Raw genomic sequence first — 17,887 nt, 5'->3', positions numbered from 1 at the left:
GTGTGTGTGTGTGTGTGTGTGTGTGTGTGTGTGTGTGTGTGTGTGTGTGCTACATAAATGAAGCAAACTGTCCAAAAGCTGTGATGAAAAATGAGGCGAGCGGAACAGAAAGAGGCCGTGTGGTCGGGAGACGCCGGTCCCAGATTCAGTCCTTCAAAACATCCTCCTCTTCCTCTTCCTCTTCCTCTTCCTCTTCCTCTTCCTCTTCCTCTTCCTCCTATCTCCTTCCTGTCCTGTTAAAAAAAAAAAAGAAAGAAAAAGGCCGGACTCGAGCACAGCGGTGTGTGTGTGTAAAAGTCAAAAACACACACACACACACTCACGCAGGTTTGATGCTGCGTTTGGAGACGAGTCGTCGGAAACGTCCGGCTGTTTTATTTTTATTTTTTTACTTGTGGAACTTATGCAGGTAAAGTGTGGAGTCGTCAAACAGCGGGTTCTTCACCTCCATCTCTCCTGTCTGTACACACATGGAGAGGAGCAAAGGATTGTGGGTTAGGAAAACAACCACAGCACACACACTGTACAGTGGAGGAAATGCCTGCAATACCAGCGAGTGCCACTAGAGGTCGGCTCCAAAAAGCCTCCGGCTCCATAGACTCCCATTCAACTTCTCTCATAAAATCCAAAGTGACTAAAATGTGTCCATCAGTTATCTCGGTGTTGTTAGCTAAAGTCACTCCTTCTTATTAGTTTTCTGGAGGTCCATCTGAAAATAATCCCTCATTCATTAGAAAAGAAGATTCAAGAAGACCTGTTTTTGGGGGCGTGTCTGTTTGATTGACAGGCCTGTGGTGCAGTCAGGTTACAGCTATCGGTGGGCGGGACGTAGTATCGTCAGGTTTCCAATCAGATCGGTCAGATCCTCTACTGGCTCCTCCCCCAACTCGTCCAAATATGGTCACTTCCTGCTCCAAACTGCTCCGAACTATCAAGATGGTGACGGACAAAATCTGAACTGGAGGATTCATAACTTTGTGAACTCTGACTTTGGATTTGATGAGAGAAGTTGAATGGGAGTCTATGGAGCCGGAGGCTTTTTGGAGCCGACCTCTAGTGGCACTCGCTGGTATTGCAGCTGAAGACACTTCTGGATCAGAACCATTTTACAAACCTGAAGCTACGAACATTTTGGCGTTAACATCCTCGAAGTCTCTCCAGTTATTTCCATGCTGATGTCAGTCTGAACCCGACATTAAGACATTAAATTCAGAGGTATATTTTACTCTTTACGGCTCCGCTGACTCAGCGTGGTGTCGGATTACGCTGACACACAGTTTAACCTCCGAATAAAAGAGCAGATAAGAACCGCTTAAAGAGACGTTAACTCACTGGAGCCAAACCGGGACACTCGTACACCGTGAAGTCTCCGTCCTCGTTCTCCTCGTCCGTCGAGGCTCCCGAGTCGGGAACTTTCGGCTCGTCCCTGTGTCTGCACGAATCACACACACACACACACACACACACACACACACACACACACACACACACACACACACACACACACACACAGAGAGAGAGAGAGAGAGAGAGAGAGAGAGTCATAAAATATTCAACGAGGACGACAGTGATTGGCGGACGCTGTCGGGGTGACTCACCTCTCCAGGGAGAGCATCTGCTGCTTCTGGTGCTGGTAGTGGTACATCTGGGCGCTGTGAGCCAGCTTCTTGTCCCCGGGCTGCAGCACGGAGACGAGCAGAGGGGACAGCACGGAGACGAGCAGAGGGGACAGCACAGAGACGAGCAGAGGGGACAGCACAGAGTCATTCAGTGACATTCAGCACGAGTTCCCCCGACGCACCTGTTCGAGTCCCCGAGAGGACAAACGAGGCGTTTCCACGTATTTCTGCTCGTGAGACTGATGGATAATTAAAAATAAGAAATAACGATGATCTCATTTTTAAACGCCAGACACATTGGGGTTCAGATTTCGTAGCAGCTGTCAGACTGTTCAACACCAACCTAAAATAACTCCATTTCATTTCAGAGCACCTGACACTTTTTTTTCATCCCAAGCTGTATTTGTTTTTTTGTGTAAATAGTTTGTGTGTGTGTGTATTTATTTATTGTCATTTTTTTGCACCGTTTTCTTCCTAACTGTGTTTCTATGCTGCTGTGACGACTACATTTTTAAATATCTGTCTGTCCATCTGTCTATACTTTACATTTTTACAGCTATTGAATACATTATACATCCAAATGCTTTAATATTTAATATTTAATACTGATTTATTATTAAAAAATGTATTAACCTGATCAAAAATAGTCAACAACAAAGTCGCATGGCACACCAGACACGCTCAATTATATGTAATAGAGAAATATTAATGAGAGATTGCGACAGCTGAAGCTGTGAGTCTGAGATTCGGTTGTGGGACATAAATACGTGTTTTTTACCTGCAAATCCAACCGACCGCGTCACTTTCTCGGTTTCTTACTCACCATGTTGTCGAACGTTTGAGCCGTCATCAGTCCGTACGCCGGGTAGTCCACCTTCTGACTCAGACGCACTCCTTTCTGCAACCTGGAGCCACAAAGTCACACGTTTTATTTATTTTCTGTTCATTGAATACATGCATATATATTTCTATAATGCTTTTTTTTTTATCCTCTAGTAGTGGCTGTAAAGCTTCAGTCTCACCACCAGTTTCATCACACTGTGTTTTCCAGTCAGGACACTTTAAAGAAGCAGTCTGCAGAATGTAGTGGCCTCTAGTGGTGAGGCTGCAGACTGCAACCAACTGAACTTATAAATAATAAGTCGATTTACAGGATGTCGAGTTTTTTTTAAATTAAATCGTTGAATAGTTTTAAAGCAAAAATGTGAAGAGTGATTTATTTCCAGACCCTCAAATGTAAATATTTACTGTTTTTTTTTTATGGTTTTACGGTGTATTTTTTTCTTTATTTCGATAGAACGATGGAGAAAAGAAAGGAAAATGTGGGGAGACGGAGCAGAAGAAAGAAAATCAGCTGCTATATTTTGCCTCGTGTTGAATTTAAAGACGTCTCCTGAGGCTCTGGGAAATAATAACAAGCATTTTTCAGATATTTTACAGCCCAGATGAATCGATTGAGACGAGAAAATATAAAAAGTTTTGCTCAATATTCAATGTGTATTTTCTGAGGTTTTTTTGACAGAAAATCTACAGCCAGTCTTCAGGTTTTATTGTGAAATCCTGACAGGAAGCATTCAGAGTCTCTCAAAAAATAAACATCTCACCTGACCCAACAGGCCCCGGCGACGACCAGCGCCACGGAACCGGCCATGATGAAGACGCTGCTCATGACTGAGAAGAAATAGAGAAAGACGGTCAGCGGCAGGAAATGTTGAGCCGGTCTGGAGGCGACGGCGGACGACATGATGCCCGACCGAGGAGAGAGCTGCTGGAAATAACTGAGGAAGATATATAAATGAGTGTATCAGGCCCGGCCCAGAAAACACGTCTGAAATCTCAGGACCGACCCTGAAATCGGGACACAACAGAAGCCGTGTTCGTGTCCTGTTAGTTCTGCCGCGCTGCGTTACCGACATCACAGCGTGAAATGTTCACGACGAGCCGCACAGCAGATCTTTTAACTCACAATGTTCTACAGCGTGAAATCTTCTCCTCGTGTTTCCACGGAGACCAGTTCAGACTCGGTATTCAGTACAGAAGTCTCTACATCTGGCACGTTTTTAAGTCTACTTGGCTCCTTTTTACTTGTTTAATTGGATCCAATACGATATTTTGCACGTGTTCAGAAAAGAGAAATAATAATAATTGTACGCAGCCCGTCAGAACCAATCAGAACCATCAGTGATGTTCGGAGTGGTTTGGAAGCAGGAAGTGACCATATTTGGACGAGCTGTGGGAGGAGCCAGCGGTGGATCTGACCGATCTAATTGGAAACTATGACGACACTACGTCCCGCCCACCGATAGCTGTAACCTGACTGCACCACAGGCCTGTCAATCAAACAGACACGCCCCCAAAACCAGGTGTTCTTGAATCTTCTTTTCTAATGAATGAGGGATTATTTTCAGATGGACCTCCAGAAAACTAAGAAGAAGGAGTGACTTTAGCTAACAACACCGAGATAACTGATGGACACATTTTATTCACTTTGGATTTGATGAGAGAAGTTGAATGGGAGTCTATGGAGCCGGAGGCTTTTTGGAGCCGACCTCTAGTGGCACTCGCTGGTATTACATTTTGAATTTGGAAAAGTATTTCCTTCCTTATTTAGACAGATTGTGGTGATGGTGTAGTTTTTTTTGAGTGCTGCGAGGAAGATTTATTTTCGAACATATTGACGTCAATAAGAGCAGTTCAAATGGTTCATTAGCCGGGTCGAGGTCCTGGTATTTCCCAACACTCGTCCAGAAACCCCCGCCGGCGGTCTGGATGTTGGTCATGTGTGCTCCAGGTTGTGCTCACAGTGACCATAGTAAATCTGGATCCTCCCATCTTTCTGGGATTTGATGTCCTCATCACTGGTGTTACTCTTCTCTTAACACAAGAATCTTTCACTGGGTTGTGTAAATGTGTGTGTGTGTGTGTGTGTGTGTGTGTGTGTGTGTGTGTGTGTGTGTGTGTGTGTGTGTGTGTGTGTGTGTGTGTGTGTGTGTGTGTGTGTGTGTGTGTGTGTGTGTGTGTGTATGAAATTTTAGGCTGCTTCACAACAACAAACAGTTTCCTCTTGTGGGGAAATAAATATGCGAACTGAACATTAAAAAGTCCCCAAAGCTGTTTGAATAATTTACACCAGATCTTATTGGAAACTTTAGGTTCCAGAAGTAACCCTGGTTCTCTGATAACATACCTCCCTCATCTCATCAGAGAACTGAGGTTATCTCTGTAACCTAAAGTTTTAACCTCAGCAGAGCTCTTTGGAGTCAGAAAAGACTTACTGATGAAGACATGGTCATTGGAGGGGTACGGCAGGATGATGGGGTCGCTGAGCAGAGCGGGGGTGAGGTTTGTGGTGGTGGGCGGAGCCGTGTCGGTGGTCGTGGGGCCGCGGCTGGTGGGCTGCGCGGTGGGCGACGCTCTGTGGGCGGAGCCAGGCTCACTGAGCTGCTTGGATTTGCCATCTTGGGGGGGCGGAGCTAAGTAAAGGATGAAAAGTCAGCATGGATGCTGTTGTCGTTGCTACTGAACAAATAAAGGTGAAGCTGCGGCCCGTTGGGTACCTGGCAGCCTGGACTCAGTCCTCTGCTCGCTGATGATGGCAGACAGGAAGTCGATCTCCTCGTCCAGCTCGGGATAGGTGTTCACCTTACCTGGAGGAACACAACCAGAACCAATCAGTGCCTTTCACTAAACAATCGAGTTCAGTCCACAAACATGACTCAAAGGAGCAGCAGCAGTAATCTCCTCCGAATACTAAACACTGATTTTTAGCTTATTTTCTATCACCCTATTAATTAATACAGGAACTTAAAATGGAAAAATATTCATTTCTGCATCAACAACATGTTTCTATTCATCATCAGGCTGCATGTAAAGTTACAGATTTACATCCCTGCAGGGCTGAAACCATCTGAGGCAGCTGAAGATGGGAAATGAGGTCAACCAGCATCCTCTCAAGTTAAAACAATCCACCAGCTGAGCAGCATTTAAAGGGGCAGTACTTAGATTTAGTACGGCAACAACAACAAAAAAATAAATAAATCTTGAAATATAAAAAGATAAAAGTGCATCTAAAAATATAAAAATGAAAATAAAATACAAAGAGCCCTTTATAATTGGTGTAAAATTACAACTTAAAGATGCACGCTAGTGATTCATCAATGCATACGCAGGAAGTTGGTGGAGGCAAATTCAAAAAACGGACTTTTATTTCCCAATATTGGTCCAAAAAAAAAACCCAAAGTCTTCTAGTTCCACAACAAACCTCAGAAACTCTTCTGTTCAGGGTTCATTCATGATAAACACCTGTGTTTATGTAAATAACACCGCCCTCATGTGGCAGAAAGCCGTCACCTCCACCTCCGTGATCCTGCGCTGCACTGCAGATCACTGAGGGAGGAAGTTACTCAGGCGTGAGAGCTGACTGACGCAGTGTGTGTGTGTGTGTGTGTGTGTGTGTGTGTGTGTGTGTGTGTGTGTGTGTGTGTGTGTGTGTGTGTGTGTGTGTGTGTGTGTGTGTGTGTGTGTGTGTGTGTGTGTGTGCGTGTGTGTGTGTGTGTGTGTGTGTGTGTGTGTGTGTGTGTGTGTGTGTGTGTGTGTGTGTGTGTGTGTGTGTGTGTGTGTGTGTGTGTGTGTGTGTGTATTATGTTAGTGTGTGTGTTAGTGTGTGTGTTATCGTGCTCTGCTGTCATGCCCGGTTGCTCCCAGTGTGGGTGGATGGCAACGGGTGGGGGGGGGGGCAGAAGAGAGAGAGAGCGAGAGAGGCTGCTGTTGATGGTGGAGCGAGTCTTCCTTGGATTCATGAATGAAATGTGTCACTATGGCAACAGGGAGGAGGAAGAGGAGGAGGAGCAGGAAGAGGAGGAGGAGGAGAGAAAGAAAGCCAGGATGTTGCACAGAAGAAGCTCACACTGTAAATCATTTGGTTCAAATTAAAGGATGAGGATGACAATTTTCTGTTTGTTTAATATTTTCAATAAATCCCATTAAAAAAACACGTTGTGGTTGTTTTGTGTCTTTGTGGTTGTTTTGTGTCCCTTTGTGGTTGTTTTGTGTCTCTTTGTGGTTGTTTTGTATCTTTGTGGTTGTTTTGTGTCTCTTTGTGATTGTTTTGTCTCTTTGTGGTTGTTTTGTGTCTCTTTGTGGTTGTTTTGTCTCTTTGTGGTTGTTTTGTGTCTCCCACCTACCTTTAATGGACTGAGCAGGGTGAGGAATGCGTCTCCCCTTGGCCATGCAGCGGCCGTGGGAGTTCTCCACTAGGGGGCGCAGGCAGGGCCCGCAGTGAGAGCTGCCCGGCTGGCAGAAGTGTCGTCCCGCCCGGGCACAGTCTAAACTCCGAGGGCACAGATGAGAGCCTGTGGAGACAGACAAGACACGACGCTTTGAAGTGAAGCTACTCGAAAATGTTCTGAAAAAAAAAAAACGGAGCGTGGATGTTGCTGCTGGCGTGTTTTCTCCCCGAGCTGGTAAATAATTATAATCAAGTTTTCACAAAATAATACGGTCATGGTGAGATGTTTATGTTCACATTATGCAAAAGTCATATTTACATCCTAATTCTCTGGTGCGCCCCCTAGTGGAGTCCTGGAGTAACATGCAAAGCACAAAGACAATCAAGTCGTAAAAACACTGTTGCTAGGCAACGTGGACGGCGTCTAGAAGCCACAGAGGCTAACAGTTTATCATGCTAACGGGGAGGTAACGTAATGCAGGAAATACAAACTCTAAGTGACTAAAACTACAGTATATTAGCTTAACATCCGACCAAACATGAACCTCCACGACCTCTGACCTTTCTGTAAACGTCAGCAAACACATCACAAACTCATGAACTCGAGGCTGATAGAAAATTTTTAGTTCTGACGTCGTGAATACCACAAGAGGACGCCGTTCATTACGGACTATTCTACTGTACACGGGAAATATATAAAAGTATAAAAATGTGGACGTAGCTTTCAGGTCTGATAAGTAAGGACAATGCAAAAGTGTCATGAGTGCAATACCAGCGAGTGCCACTAGAGGTCGGCTCCAAAAAGCCTCCGGCTCCATAGACTCCCATTCAACTTCTCTCATCAAATCCAAAGTGAATAAAATGTGTCCATCAGTTATCTCGGTGTTGTTAGTTAAAGTCACTCCTTCTTCTTAGTTTTCTGGAGGTCCATCTGAAAATAATCCCTCATTCATTAGATATTAGGCCTCATAAAAGCGATATGTTTGGGAGGAAGTCTGTTTGATTGATCATGATTTCACTCGAAAAATCCTGTGTGGAAAAATCGTATCCCTCAGAAGTCAAAGCAGCTCGATCAAAGCTGAAGAAAAAGTGGTGTGTTTGAAGGTCAGAGATGACAAGTGGAGATTTATTACGGGGCGACTTCAGGAAAATGCCAACTGGAGAAAAAAGGTTCCCGTAACGTGATGAGAGCGAGCAGCGTGACCTCGTCTGGGCCGCCGCTGCTACGACACGACGAGGACGCAGGTGGAGGCAGGCCCTGCCCGTCTGGGGTCAGAGGTCACGGAGGGGAGCTGCAGCAGGTCAACGAACATATCAGGACAACAGGGAAGACAGGGACACCTCAAGACCCTCACGAAGACGTCGGAGACTCGTCACGCTCAAATTAAGTAGAAGTATATGAATACACAATAAATGAATGTGAGAGGAAGTAAAACATCTGGAAAGATAATAGAAATAGATATAAAAAAAAGGGGAAACAATTAAATATAAATTAAACGAACTGAGACACAATTAAAGCAAAAAAGATGCTGTCAGTTAAAGGCATTTTTTAAAATATATTATGATTTAAGATTTGATTTATATTATGCTGTGTTCAAAGTCATATTCACTGTGTACATGAATGGTGCCCTCTTCTGCTATTCACAACAACGGAACTCAAAATATATAATAAAATGACCAAAAACCATAAACCAAGCAAATATCTTCCAAATCTCAACAACATGTTTATAAAAGTGTTCATAGCTTACAGGTCTGAAAAATGAGGCTTTAAGCTGCAATACCAGCGAGTGCCACTAGAGGTCGGCTCCAAAAAGCCTCCGGCTCCATAGACTCCCATTCAACTTCTCTCATCAAATCCAAAGTGAATAAAATGTGTCCATCAGTTATCTCGGTGTTGTTAGCTAAAGTCACTCCTTCTTCTTAGTTTTCTGGAGGTCCATCTGAAAATAATCCCTCATTCATTAGAAAAGAAGATTCAAGAAGACCTGTTTTGGGGGCGTGTCTGTTTGATTGACAGGTCTGTAGTGCAGTCAGGTTCAAACTAGCAAAGATGGTGATGGACAGAATCTGAGCTGGAGGCTTCATGACGTTCACAAACCAACGACGTCCCTGCTGGTTGCTGATTGGTGGACCCACTGACCCACAGCATCAGTGGGTCTCCAGAGAGTCGTCATCACGACAAACAATCAGACAGCAGCTCTTCACCCTGCTGCTCTCTGGAAAAACAGCAGCGCTGAACAACTATTTATTTCTATCTATTTTTGTTTTTCTGCTGTCTTTATATATAAGCTCAATTCAACATTTATATATTTTTAGTTATATCTGCAGTTCTCGGGGGCAGAAGTTGTTTTGTTTTACAGGAACAGACTGAACTGAGGTCTTATCCTCCGTTACTCCTCTCCAGTCCTCTCTGCCACGGACGCTTCCCACTGGGACTATCTATTGCACTTGTTGTTCTGGTGTGACAGTGCATCCATTGACTTCACACACACACACACACACACACACACACACACACACACACACACACACACACACACACACACACACACACACACACACACACACACACACACACTCAGAACAGAGCTCGACGCCACACGGGTGGGAAAAAATAATCAGACCCCCGGCCGTCGATATTAACCCCGATTTTAGCTTCTCCTCCTTATAGCGATCGAGGAACCTGGGCTCTGGTTGCCACGACGACTGCCATGGCAACTAGAGGAGGGAGGGAGGTGTGACATCATCAGAGGGGGGTGAGTCACCACGGTGGATGTACAAGTGAAGTCAGGGATGGAGGATGTTTTTTTTTTTTTGTCTCGGGCTGCTGTGTCAAGTAGAAAAAACAGGCGGAGACGAGGAACGGTCGGGGGTGGGGGGGGGGGGACGCCGACATGGTGTGTGTGTGTGGGGGGGGGCATGGTGTGAGGTGGGGTGAGGGGGGGGGTTGAGCAGGGTATTTAGAAGTTCCTGAAATCAGAAAACCTTGCTTTTAAACACGTGGTTTTATGTAACGGTGCTGATGATTAATACTCTCACACACACACACACACACACACACACACACACACACACACACACACACACACACACACACACACACACACACACACACACACACACACACACACACACACACACACACACACACACACACACACACACACACACACACTCACACACACACACACACACACACACACACACACACACACACACACACACACACACACACACACACACACACACACACACACAGCTCGCCCTTGACGACTACAACAGTGCTCAGCAGCTACTCGATGTGAAGCGTTTCCAGCTGGATAAAAAAACCTGAAAATAATCCAACTTTGGTTTGTTTTTTTCACCAATCAGCTGTTTCAGATGTTTCTCGCTGCACAAAACAGAACAGAAAAGTCATTATTTCCGTCGTGTCATAAGAGGCAGCAGCTCTGGGTGGACCTGTCGCACTCGACAAACAAAAGGAAACTCTGCGCTGAATCTATTGTTCCTCTGTCGAGTGCTCTGCTTCAATCCTTCCACGTTCATCTTTTTTACGGAGGCCGTTTGGAGACAAAAAGAGGCAGCGAGTCCCGAGAAGGGCTCTCGGTCATCTGTCTCCTCAGGTCTCCGTCTCCTAGCAACCTTTTGTCTCGTGTTTGATCAGAGGAAACATGTTCGGTGCCTCTTTTTCTTCTTTTTAGCTTCGTGCCGGAGCGATTTGTCCCTGAGAGGGTTCAAGGAGACGCCGCATACTCGCTGCACGTCTCCGATCGGATATCGACTCTTCCGTCAGACCGGATGTCGGTTTATAAATGTTCCGCTGAAGCATCGCAACCAAATTTTATACAGACGAAATCCAATTAATGGAGGAAAGAAAAAAAATGCCAACAAACTCCCAAGACAAATAAAAAACCTTCTTCCCTTTCTGTCAGATCCACCAGAGCACTAAATGTATGATCAATAATATGACCACGACGTGACCACGTGAACATTTGTAATTTCACCGTGGACCTTTTGGAAACAGGAAATCTTCCTGAGTGTTCCTGAGCCCATGCAGTGATTTCCACTGAGTCAAAATCATCAACAGAAACCCTCGAAACGTTTCAGAAAGTCTGTCGGAGATGAAGCGACGAGCCGGGCGAGGTGTTCTGATGACATCACGTTTCAAGAGGGGGCGGAGCTTCACCGTCCAAAGACTGAAGAAGAAGAAGGAGCGTCAGGTCAGGAGACACCAGGTGGGGTTTTTCTTTGACGTTGGTGGAAGTGGTGCAGCCGTGAATTCGTCCCCCCAGAGTCAGACTGTCAACACCGAGTTCCACTGGGAACCTTCTGAGGACTCTGAGGGTTGTTAGCGTTGTTAGCTGGTCGTTAACTTGAGTTTAGCTGTTTTTTAATAAAATTGGCTCTTGGTTAGCTTTGTTATTTGGTTTTTAGCGTTGTTAGCTGTTAACTTGTTCAGCCGGTGTTTAGCAAAAGTAGCTGTTTGTGAGCTGGATGTCGGCAGGTTGTTATGAACTGTTCGTTAATTTGAGTTCAGTTGGTTTTTAGTGAAATTAGCTCCTTGTTAGCAGGTTGTTCGTGTGGTTAACAATTAATTTGAGTGAAGCCGGGTTTTTTTTGGTGATATTAGCTGTTTGTTAGCTGTTTGTTAGCTTTGTTAGCTGTTTGTCAGACTGTCAACACCGAGTTTGTCAGACTGCCAACACGCCCGCTCACGGCCAGTCGAAGACGGGACGAACACAATCGTAGCTCCCCATCAGTCCTTTACATTAAACTGAAACCTTCTTGTTCGTTTCGTGTGCGTTCGAGCGTCGGAGGTTTTCTACGACGAACCTCCGACCGGCGACACGAACACCGTCGGGTCGGTTTGACCTGACGAAGACTTCCTCTTCCTCTTCCTCTTCCTCTTCCTCTCCGAGGTCAGAATGATGTCACGGAGGAAAACACACGTTTATGGTACGAAGACAAAACAAGAAGAACCTCCTTCTCTTGCTGCGACTGCCTCCGTCTGCGGGTCTTAAAATAGAGACGCAGAAATAGAAACCCGACCGGAGCGTCCGTCAGAACGCCGTTCATGACGGGACTCCGTCCGAGTCGAGCGTCTGAAACACCCGGCGGTGATGAAGAGCGTTTTAATGAGTCATCATCGTTGCGTTGAGCCGCCGCCTGCAGGAGTGTTAAACCGGCGTGAGGTCTGATTTCAGCGCCTCCTGCACGCATTGTTTTTTCATCCGTTTCTCTGCTGCTGAGACGACGTGACGTTCAGCAGGAGGAGGAGGAGGAGGAGGAGAAGGAGGAGAAGGAGTAGGATGATGAGGAGGAGAAGGAGGAGGAGGAGGAAGAGAAGGAGGAGAAGGAGGAGAAGGAGGAGGAGGATGATAAGGAGGAGGAAGAGAAGGAGGAGGAGGAGGAGGAGGAGGAGGATGATGATGAGGAGGAGTAGGATGAGGAGCAGGAGGAGGAGGAGGAGGAGGAGGAGGAATCATGTTGGATGCAGCGAGCGTCTCCCGTCAGTCAGAAGTGAGACGGAGATGTTCCATGTTTTTATTCACGTGTCCGTCCGACGTCCTGAAACTCAACAAATCCCAATTTGTGCAACGACGCTTCTTCCACGACGAGAGTCTCTCGGTTCAAAACGCAAACACGATGAATATTTTGTCGTAAACATCAGTCCGTCCTCGAGCGACATCACACGAGAGGGTGACGCTTTACCGTCAATAACAACACGACATGCAATGGGTCATTTAATAGACCTAGAACAAGTAGAAACTACATTAGGTTACATATTGTATGAAATTCTACTCTAGTTATATATTCCCATTGAGAAGGTGGAGTGATATTTCTGGTGATGTCATGATGATTTGTTCCAAATGTTCAGTCGACCAATCAGATTGTTGTATAATGTAATTTAGCCGAGATCAGCGCTGCTAACTGACGTCTGAATCCAGATGTGTTGAACTAGTTATGAAAGTTTAACGTGAAATGTGACATGTCAAATGAGATATACTGACAACATCACGTGAATAAATATCAAACTGAATTTTTTTTCGGAATATAAAAGCATATTTGATGTAGAATAATAAGACTTTTTATATGAAACCAATAATCCTGAATAAAAAAAGAGTATCGCCAATGATTACGTTTATACATTTATATATACGTATATATACACACACACACACACACACACACACACACTGACAGTCCACAGAAAACTAACTGACTTGCAGTTGCGTCCTTTCCTACCCATGTTGTCTCAATCCTCTGCCATCATAAAGGTCACCTGGACTTGATAAGTCATAAACACGTTATATATCCAGGATGTGGTTTCATTCGCCCTCCAGAGGGAACCTCAAACACACTCCGACTGAAGAGGCCTCTCCATCCTGATAACACGGCCCGCTTGACCTCTGACCTCTGAACACGGAGCAGCATGTGACCTGTTATCACAGCTGGCACGTCAAGAACAGACATGTTTCATTCATCATCTTCTGAAAAACACGTTTCATCTTTCTGACCCGATAATGGAGCTTTAAAAGGATTTCAGGTTTGGTTTCAGTTGATATATTTTTTAAACATATTTCAGTGGATGTCCAGGAAAATATGTTTCAGTCCAAAAATAGCTACAAAAAGAAACTAGAAAAACAAAAACAACACAGTTAGGAGTGTTTTCTAATTCCCACCTACATATACAGCAGTACGACCCAGCAGCTTCTAGTTTTTATCTCCATGCCGACACGATGGCACCAAACAAGGAAACCTCAGAGGACAAGATGCCTGGTTGTTGTTGGTGGTAAAAAAAATAGTGCCTCCATAAACTGATGTTTCTACATCATATTTGTGAGCGAATTTTCATTTATCAATCCAGTTTCTCCAGCTCATAGAGTCACTGTCTCCTCCTGGAGGTCTGTTTCAGTCTTTATCTGGAAATATAGAGCATTTTGGGGGACGATAACTGGACATGGGAGGAATTCAGATATGGACAGATATAAGACATCTTTACACTTGTCCCTCCAGTCAAAGTTTGTGCCAAATCTGAAGAAATTCCCTCGAGGTGTTCTTGAGATATTTGTATACACAAGAATGGGAGGGACGTGAGGAAACAGTGACCTTTGACCCTCAAAATTTTATCTGATCATCGTTGAGTCCAAGTGAACGTTTGTGCCAAATTTAAAGAAATTCCCGCGAGGCGTTCTTGATATATCTCCATCATGAGACCATGACACGACTCAGCAGAACTGAATCAAGCAGAAGATATTATTCATATCAGTAAATTAGTCCCGGTGCATTAAGTGAATTAGCTGCATTAAATCACCTCCATTGATCTAATCCTCCACCGCACTGAGGCTCAAACTGTCCAATCAGCAAACAGCTTCAATATCAAACTGACACGTCTGACAGGATTTACAGAGATCCTGCAGGAAAACACTCCGACATCCACCTCAGAGAGTCTTTACTTTATTTATACTGTCCGTGAGTAATGATATGATTCAGTTATTGTAATGGAATTTAGGATAATCATGTATAAATACATTTTATGTGATATATGAACGTGTAATATATGTAATAAAATGACCAAAAACCATAAATCAAGCAAATATCTTCCAAATCTCAACAACATGTATATAAAAGTGTTCATAGTTTCCAGGTCTGAAAAATTAGGTTTTAAGCTGCAATACCAGCGAGTGCCACTAGAGGTCGGCTCCAAAAAGCCTCCGGCTCCATAGACTCCCATTCAACTTCTCTCATCAAATCCAAAGTGAATAAAATGTGTCCATCAGTTATCTCGGTGTTGTTAGCTAAAGTCACTCCTTCTTCTTAGTTTTCTGGAGGTCCATCTGAAAATAATCCCTCATTCATTAGAAAAGAAGATTCAAGAAGACCTGTTTGATTGACAGGCCTGTGGTGCAGTCAGGTTCAAACTAGCAAAGATGGTGATGGACAGAATCTGAACTGGAGGTTTCATAACGTTCACAAACCAACGATGACATCACTGATGTCATTAAAACATAAACACTGACAATAAATAAAGGCTAACTAACATTACAGCTACGTACATGGAAACTTTTATGTTACATTTTTAAAACTCTTTTCCCTGTCTGGAAAGGAGTTTTTAAAATGCCCTGCGAACATGAATGAATATTCTTTCATCATGTCGTTGAAGCAGACAGTCGAACGCCTGCGTCATGAGACAGCAGCACCGGCCTCCTTCAGACGGCCGTAATCAGGTTATGTGAGGTTTAATAGTCTGGATTAGAACTCATCAGGGATCACAGCCAAGAAGCTCAGACACCGAGCTGCTGGTCAGCGTGGGAACGTAAAGACTCTTCACGTGCTGCCGGCTGAGGGAAGGAGGTTATGAAGTCTGCTTATTTATGAGACTATTTGTTGTGAAGATATTCAACCAACCATCAGTGATGTCATCAACCATCAGTGATGTCATCGTTGGTTTGTGAACGTTATGAATCCTCCAGTTCAGATTCTGTCCGTCACCATCTTTGCTAGTTCGGAGCGGTTTGGAGCAGGAAGTGACCATATTTGGACGAGCTGGGGGAGGAGCCAGCGGTGGATCTGACCGATCTGATCGGAAACCTGACGATACTACGTCCCGCCCACCGATAGCTGTAACCTGACTGCACCGCAGGCCTGTCAATCAAACAGACACGCCCCCAAAAACAGGTCTTCTTGAATCTTCTTTTCTAATGAATGAGGGATTATTTTCAGATGGACCTCCAGAAAACTAAGAAGAAGGAGTGACTTTAGCTAACAACACCGAGATAACTGATGGACACATTTTATTCACTTTGGATTTGATGAGAGAAGTTGAATGGGAGTCTATGGAGCCGGAGGCTTTTTGGAGCCGACCTCTAGTGGCACTCGCTGGTATTGCAGCTGAAGATACTTCTGGATCAGAACCATTTTACAGACCTGAAGCTACGAACTCTTTTAGAAACAGTCTGTGTTGTCCAAAAATACATCAGAGACACACACACAACCATGTGGTTTAAAATAGTCCAGACAAATCCACCATTTCCTGTAGCTGCTTTAGGAAAATAAAATTGCTTTTTTTACATTAAATTGTGAGTTTGTTTGTGTTTTGTCTGTAAAAATGAACGGTTTGAGGCCCCGACAGTAAAGACGGGATGTTTTTAATCCGGCTGTCGTGTCACATGGTGGCGAGACATCAGTGTGTGACGGTCAGGTCCGACAGCAGGAATGTGTTCCTGAGGGCCACCAGGCCACCTCCAACACCTCTGCTGTGATAACCGGGGGGCCACAACGCCCCCCTCCCCCACACACACTCCCCTCCCCCCGACGATGCCACACACACACCCCTGAAAACCATCCGTCTCTGATTCATCCTCCTCCCTCCCTCCTCGCTGCCTAATAGGATTCCTGCTCCACCGCCTCCCGTCCAGACGCAGCATCACACGTCAGCGGGTGGAGAAGCCACGGAGCCACGGTGGCACCAGACGGAGCCTCTGATTGGTCGACACCGCAGATTCATGTCCAGTATGGGCGTCTAAAAATCTGACTTTTTTTTTTACACTCAATTATGAAACTAAACGCTCCTTTGAGGATATAAATAAGACAGACGGAAGCAGCGATGTTAGAGAACTTCACACCAACCAGGAAAACAGCTGCACGTCAATGTGAAGCATCTCATCACGTGTGTTTCAGGTGAACACGCCTGACCTCGTGATTCATGTCATGTAAACTCATCTTCAAGATTTCAGGTCTTCAGGTGTCACAACAGATCAGACACTGATCATCTCAGTCTAATTAATGAAGTGATTAAAGCTGGAGGGTAGCGTGTCTCACACACACGGAACAATAATAAAACGTGTCCGTCTTTATGAATGAACATCATTATTTACAGTAAACATAAACAGCCTCCATCAGCTGTTTTTATTACTATGAATTGAACCTGAAGATTATTTCCTTATTTAAACGTGCAAATAATAAATGTCAGAAACTCATAAAAACTACACAAAAGCATATTTGGATTTTTGTTTTGATTTGACAAAGATATTTAATTTTCTGTCACACAAACAAATAAAGCAGATTAACTGGTATTTTTTTTTACTATCATGTAACCTGAAGATTATTCCCTCATTCAAATGATTAAATGTTTAATATGTCAGAAACTTTAAATTTCTGTTTCTGAAAAACAGTAAAAAAAAAAAAAGATACTTAATTTAAAAACAAATACAGCAGCACATCTGCTATTATTATTGTCAGTTAAACAGAAGATTATTCTCTCAGTTAACTGATTAAATGTTTAGTTTGATGTCAGAAACTTGTGAAAACTACAAAATAGAGTATTTAAATGTCTGTTTTGGTCTGAAAACCATAAAAAAAAAAGATATTCAATTGACTTTCACATACAAACCAATAAAAACAGCCGATCTGCTGTTTTTATTGATGATTTTGTGACAAATAAATTACAAATATATATGAATTGATCACAAAAATGGACAAATAAATGGGGGAAAAAAAAAAAAATAAATAAATAAAGATGCAACAATAACAGAGTCACATATTGTAAATACTAAGCGGAGGTGATAGCAGCAGATATCATGAGGTCAGACTCGGAGGGCCGCGCGCAGCTTCCTGCCACAGCACCGCGTGTGTGAGTGACAGGTTGCAGATCTTACCTGTCAGACAGGTGCTCAGCGACAGCAGGGCCGCGAGCACCGCAGCCTGGCCGAGCAGCGGAGCCCGCATTCTGGGCAGAGCTCCGACGGCGGGTCGGGGACACGGAGACCTAGCGACGGAGGAGGAAGAGGAGGAGGAGGAGGAGGAGGGCAGTCGGTGCCGATCATTCCCCCATCTCCTGGTGCTCAGGGAGGGGAGAGGACTCCGGAAATAAGAACAACCAGGTAAATACACAGGAAGGAGCCGCGGGGAGGTCGGTGGAGGTCGGCCGGACGCTGCGCTGCGTGTCTGCCGCGGGAGGGCTGCTCTTCTCCGGGGACCTGCTGCTCGGTGCACCGACGGCTGTTGGACTGATCGTGTTCTCCTCTTCTGCTGCTGCTGC

General features: G+C 44.6%; 1 protein-coding gene across 1 annotated transcript; it reads right to left on the bottom strand.

Moving 5' to 3' along the window:
- Positions 1–230: 230 nt before the first annotated feature.
- Positions 231–17,854, bottom strand: npdc1b (neural proliferation, differentiation and control, 1b). The gene is made up of 9 exons (XM_069720069.1): positions 17,505–17,854; positions 6,803–6,970; positions 5,177–5,266; positions 4,895–5,092; positions 3,224–3,290; positions 2,443–2,524; positions 1,599–1,678; positions 1,333–1,432; positions 231–460 (listed from the first exon to the last, which is right to left on the bottom strand). Exons 1-9 carry the CDS (start codon positions 17,572–17,574, stop codon positions 389–391), a joined length of 927 nt encoding a protein of 308 aa, XP_069576170.1. The 5' UTR covers positions 17,575–17,854; the 3' UTR covers positions 231–388.
- Positions 17,855–17,887: the final 33 nt, after the last annotated feature.

Source organism: Brachyistius frenatus, unplaced genomic scaffold, assembly GCF_029030835.1.
Source record: "Brachyistius frenatus isolate BFR_SWC_R1_liver_20210118 unplaced genomic scaffold, ASM2903083v1 Contig_231, whole genome shotgun sequence".
NCBI lineage: Eukaryota > Metazoa > Chordata > Actinopteri > Embiotocidae > Brachyistius > Brachyistius frenatus.
This window is presented reverse-complemented; position numbering and strand designations above follow the sequence as displayed.

Excerpts from the sequence above, each read along its gene's own strand:
- npdc1b (XM_069720069.1), bottom strand. The coding sequence starts at position 17,574 with ATGCGGGCTCCGCTGCTCGGCCAGGCTGCGGTGCTCGCGGCCCTGCTG. Across the intron at positions 6,971-17,504 it reads GCTGAGCACCTGTCTGACAG|GCTCTCATCTGTGCCCTCGG; the intron begins GTAAGATCTGCA and ends CTGTCTCCACAG. Across the intron at positions 2,525-3,223 it reads GCCGGGGCCTGTTGGGTCAG|GTTGCAGAAAGGAGTGCGTC; the intron begins GTGAGATGTTTA and ends TTGTGGCTCCAG.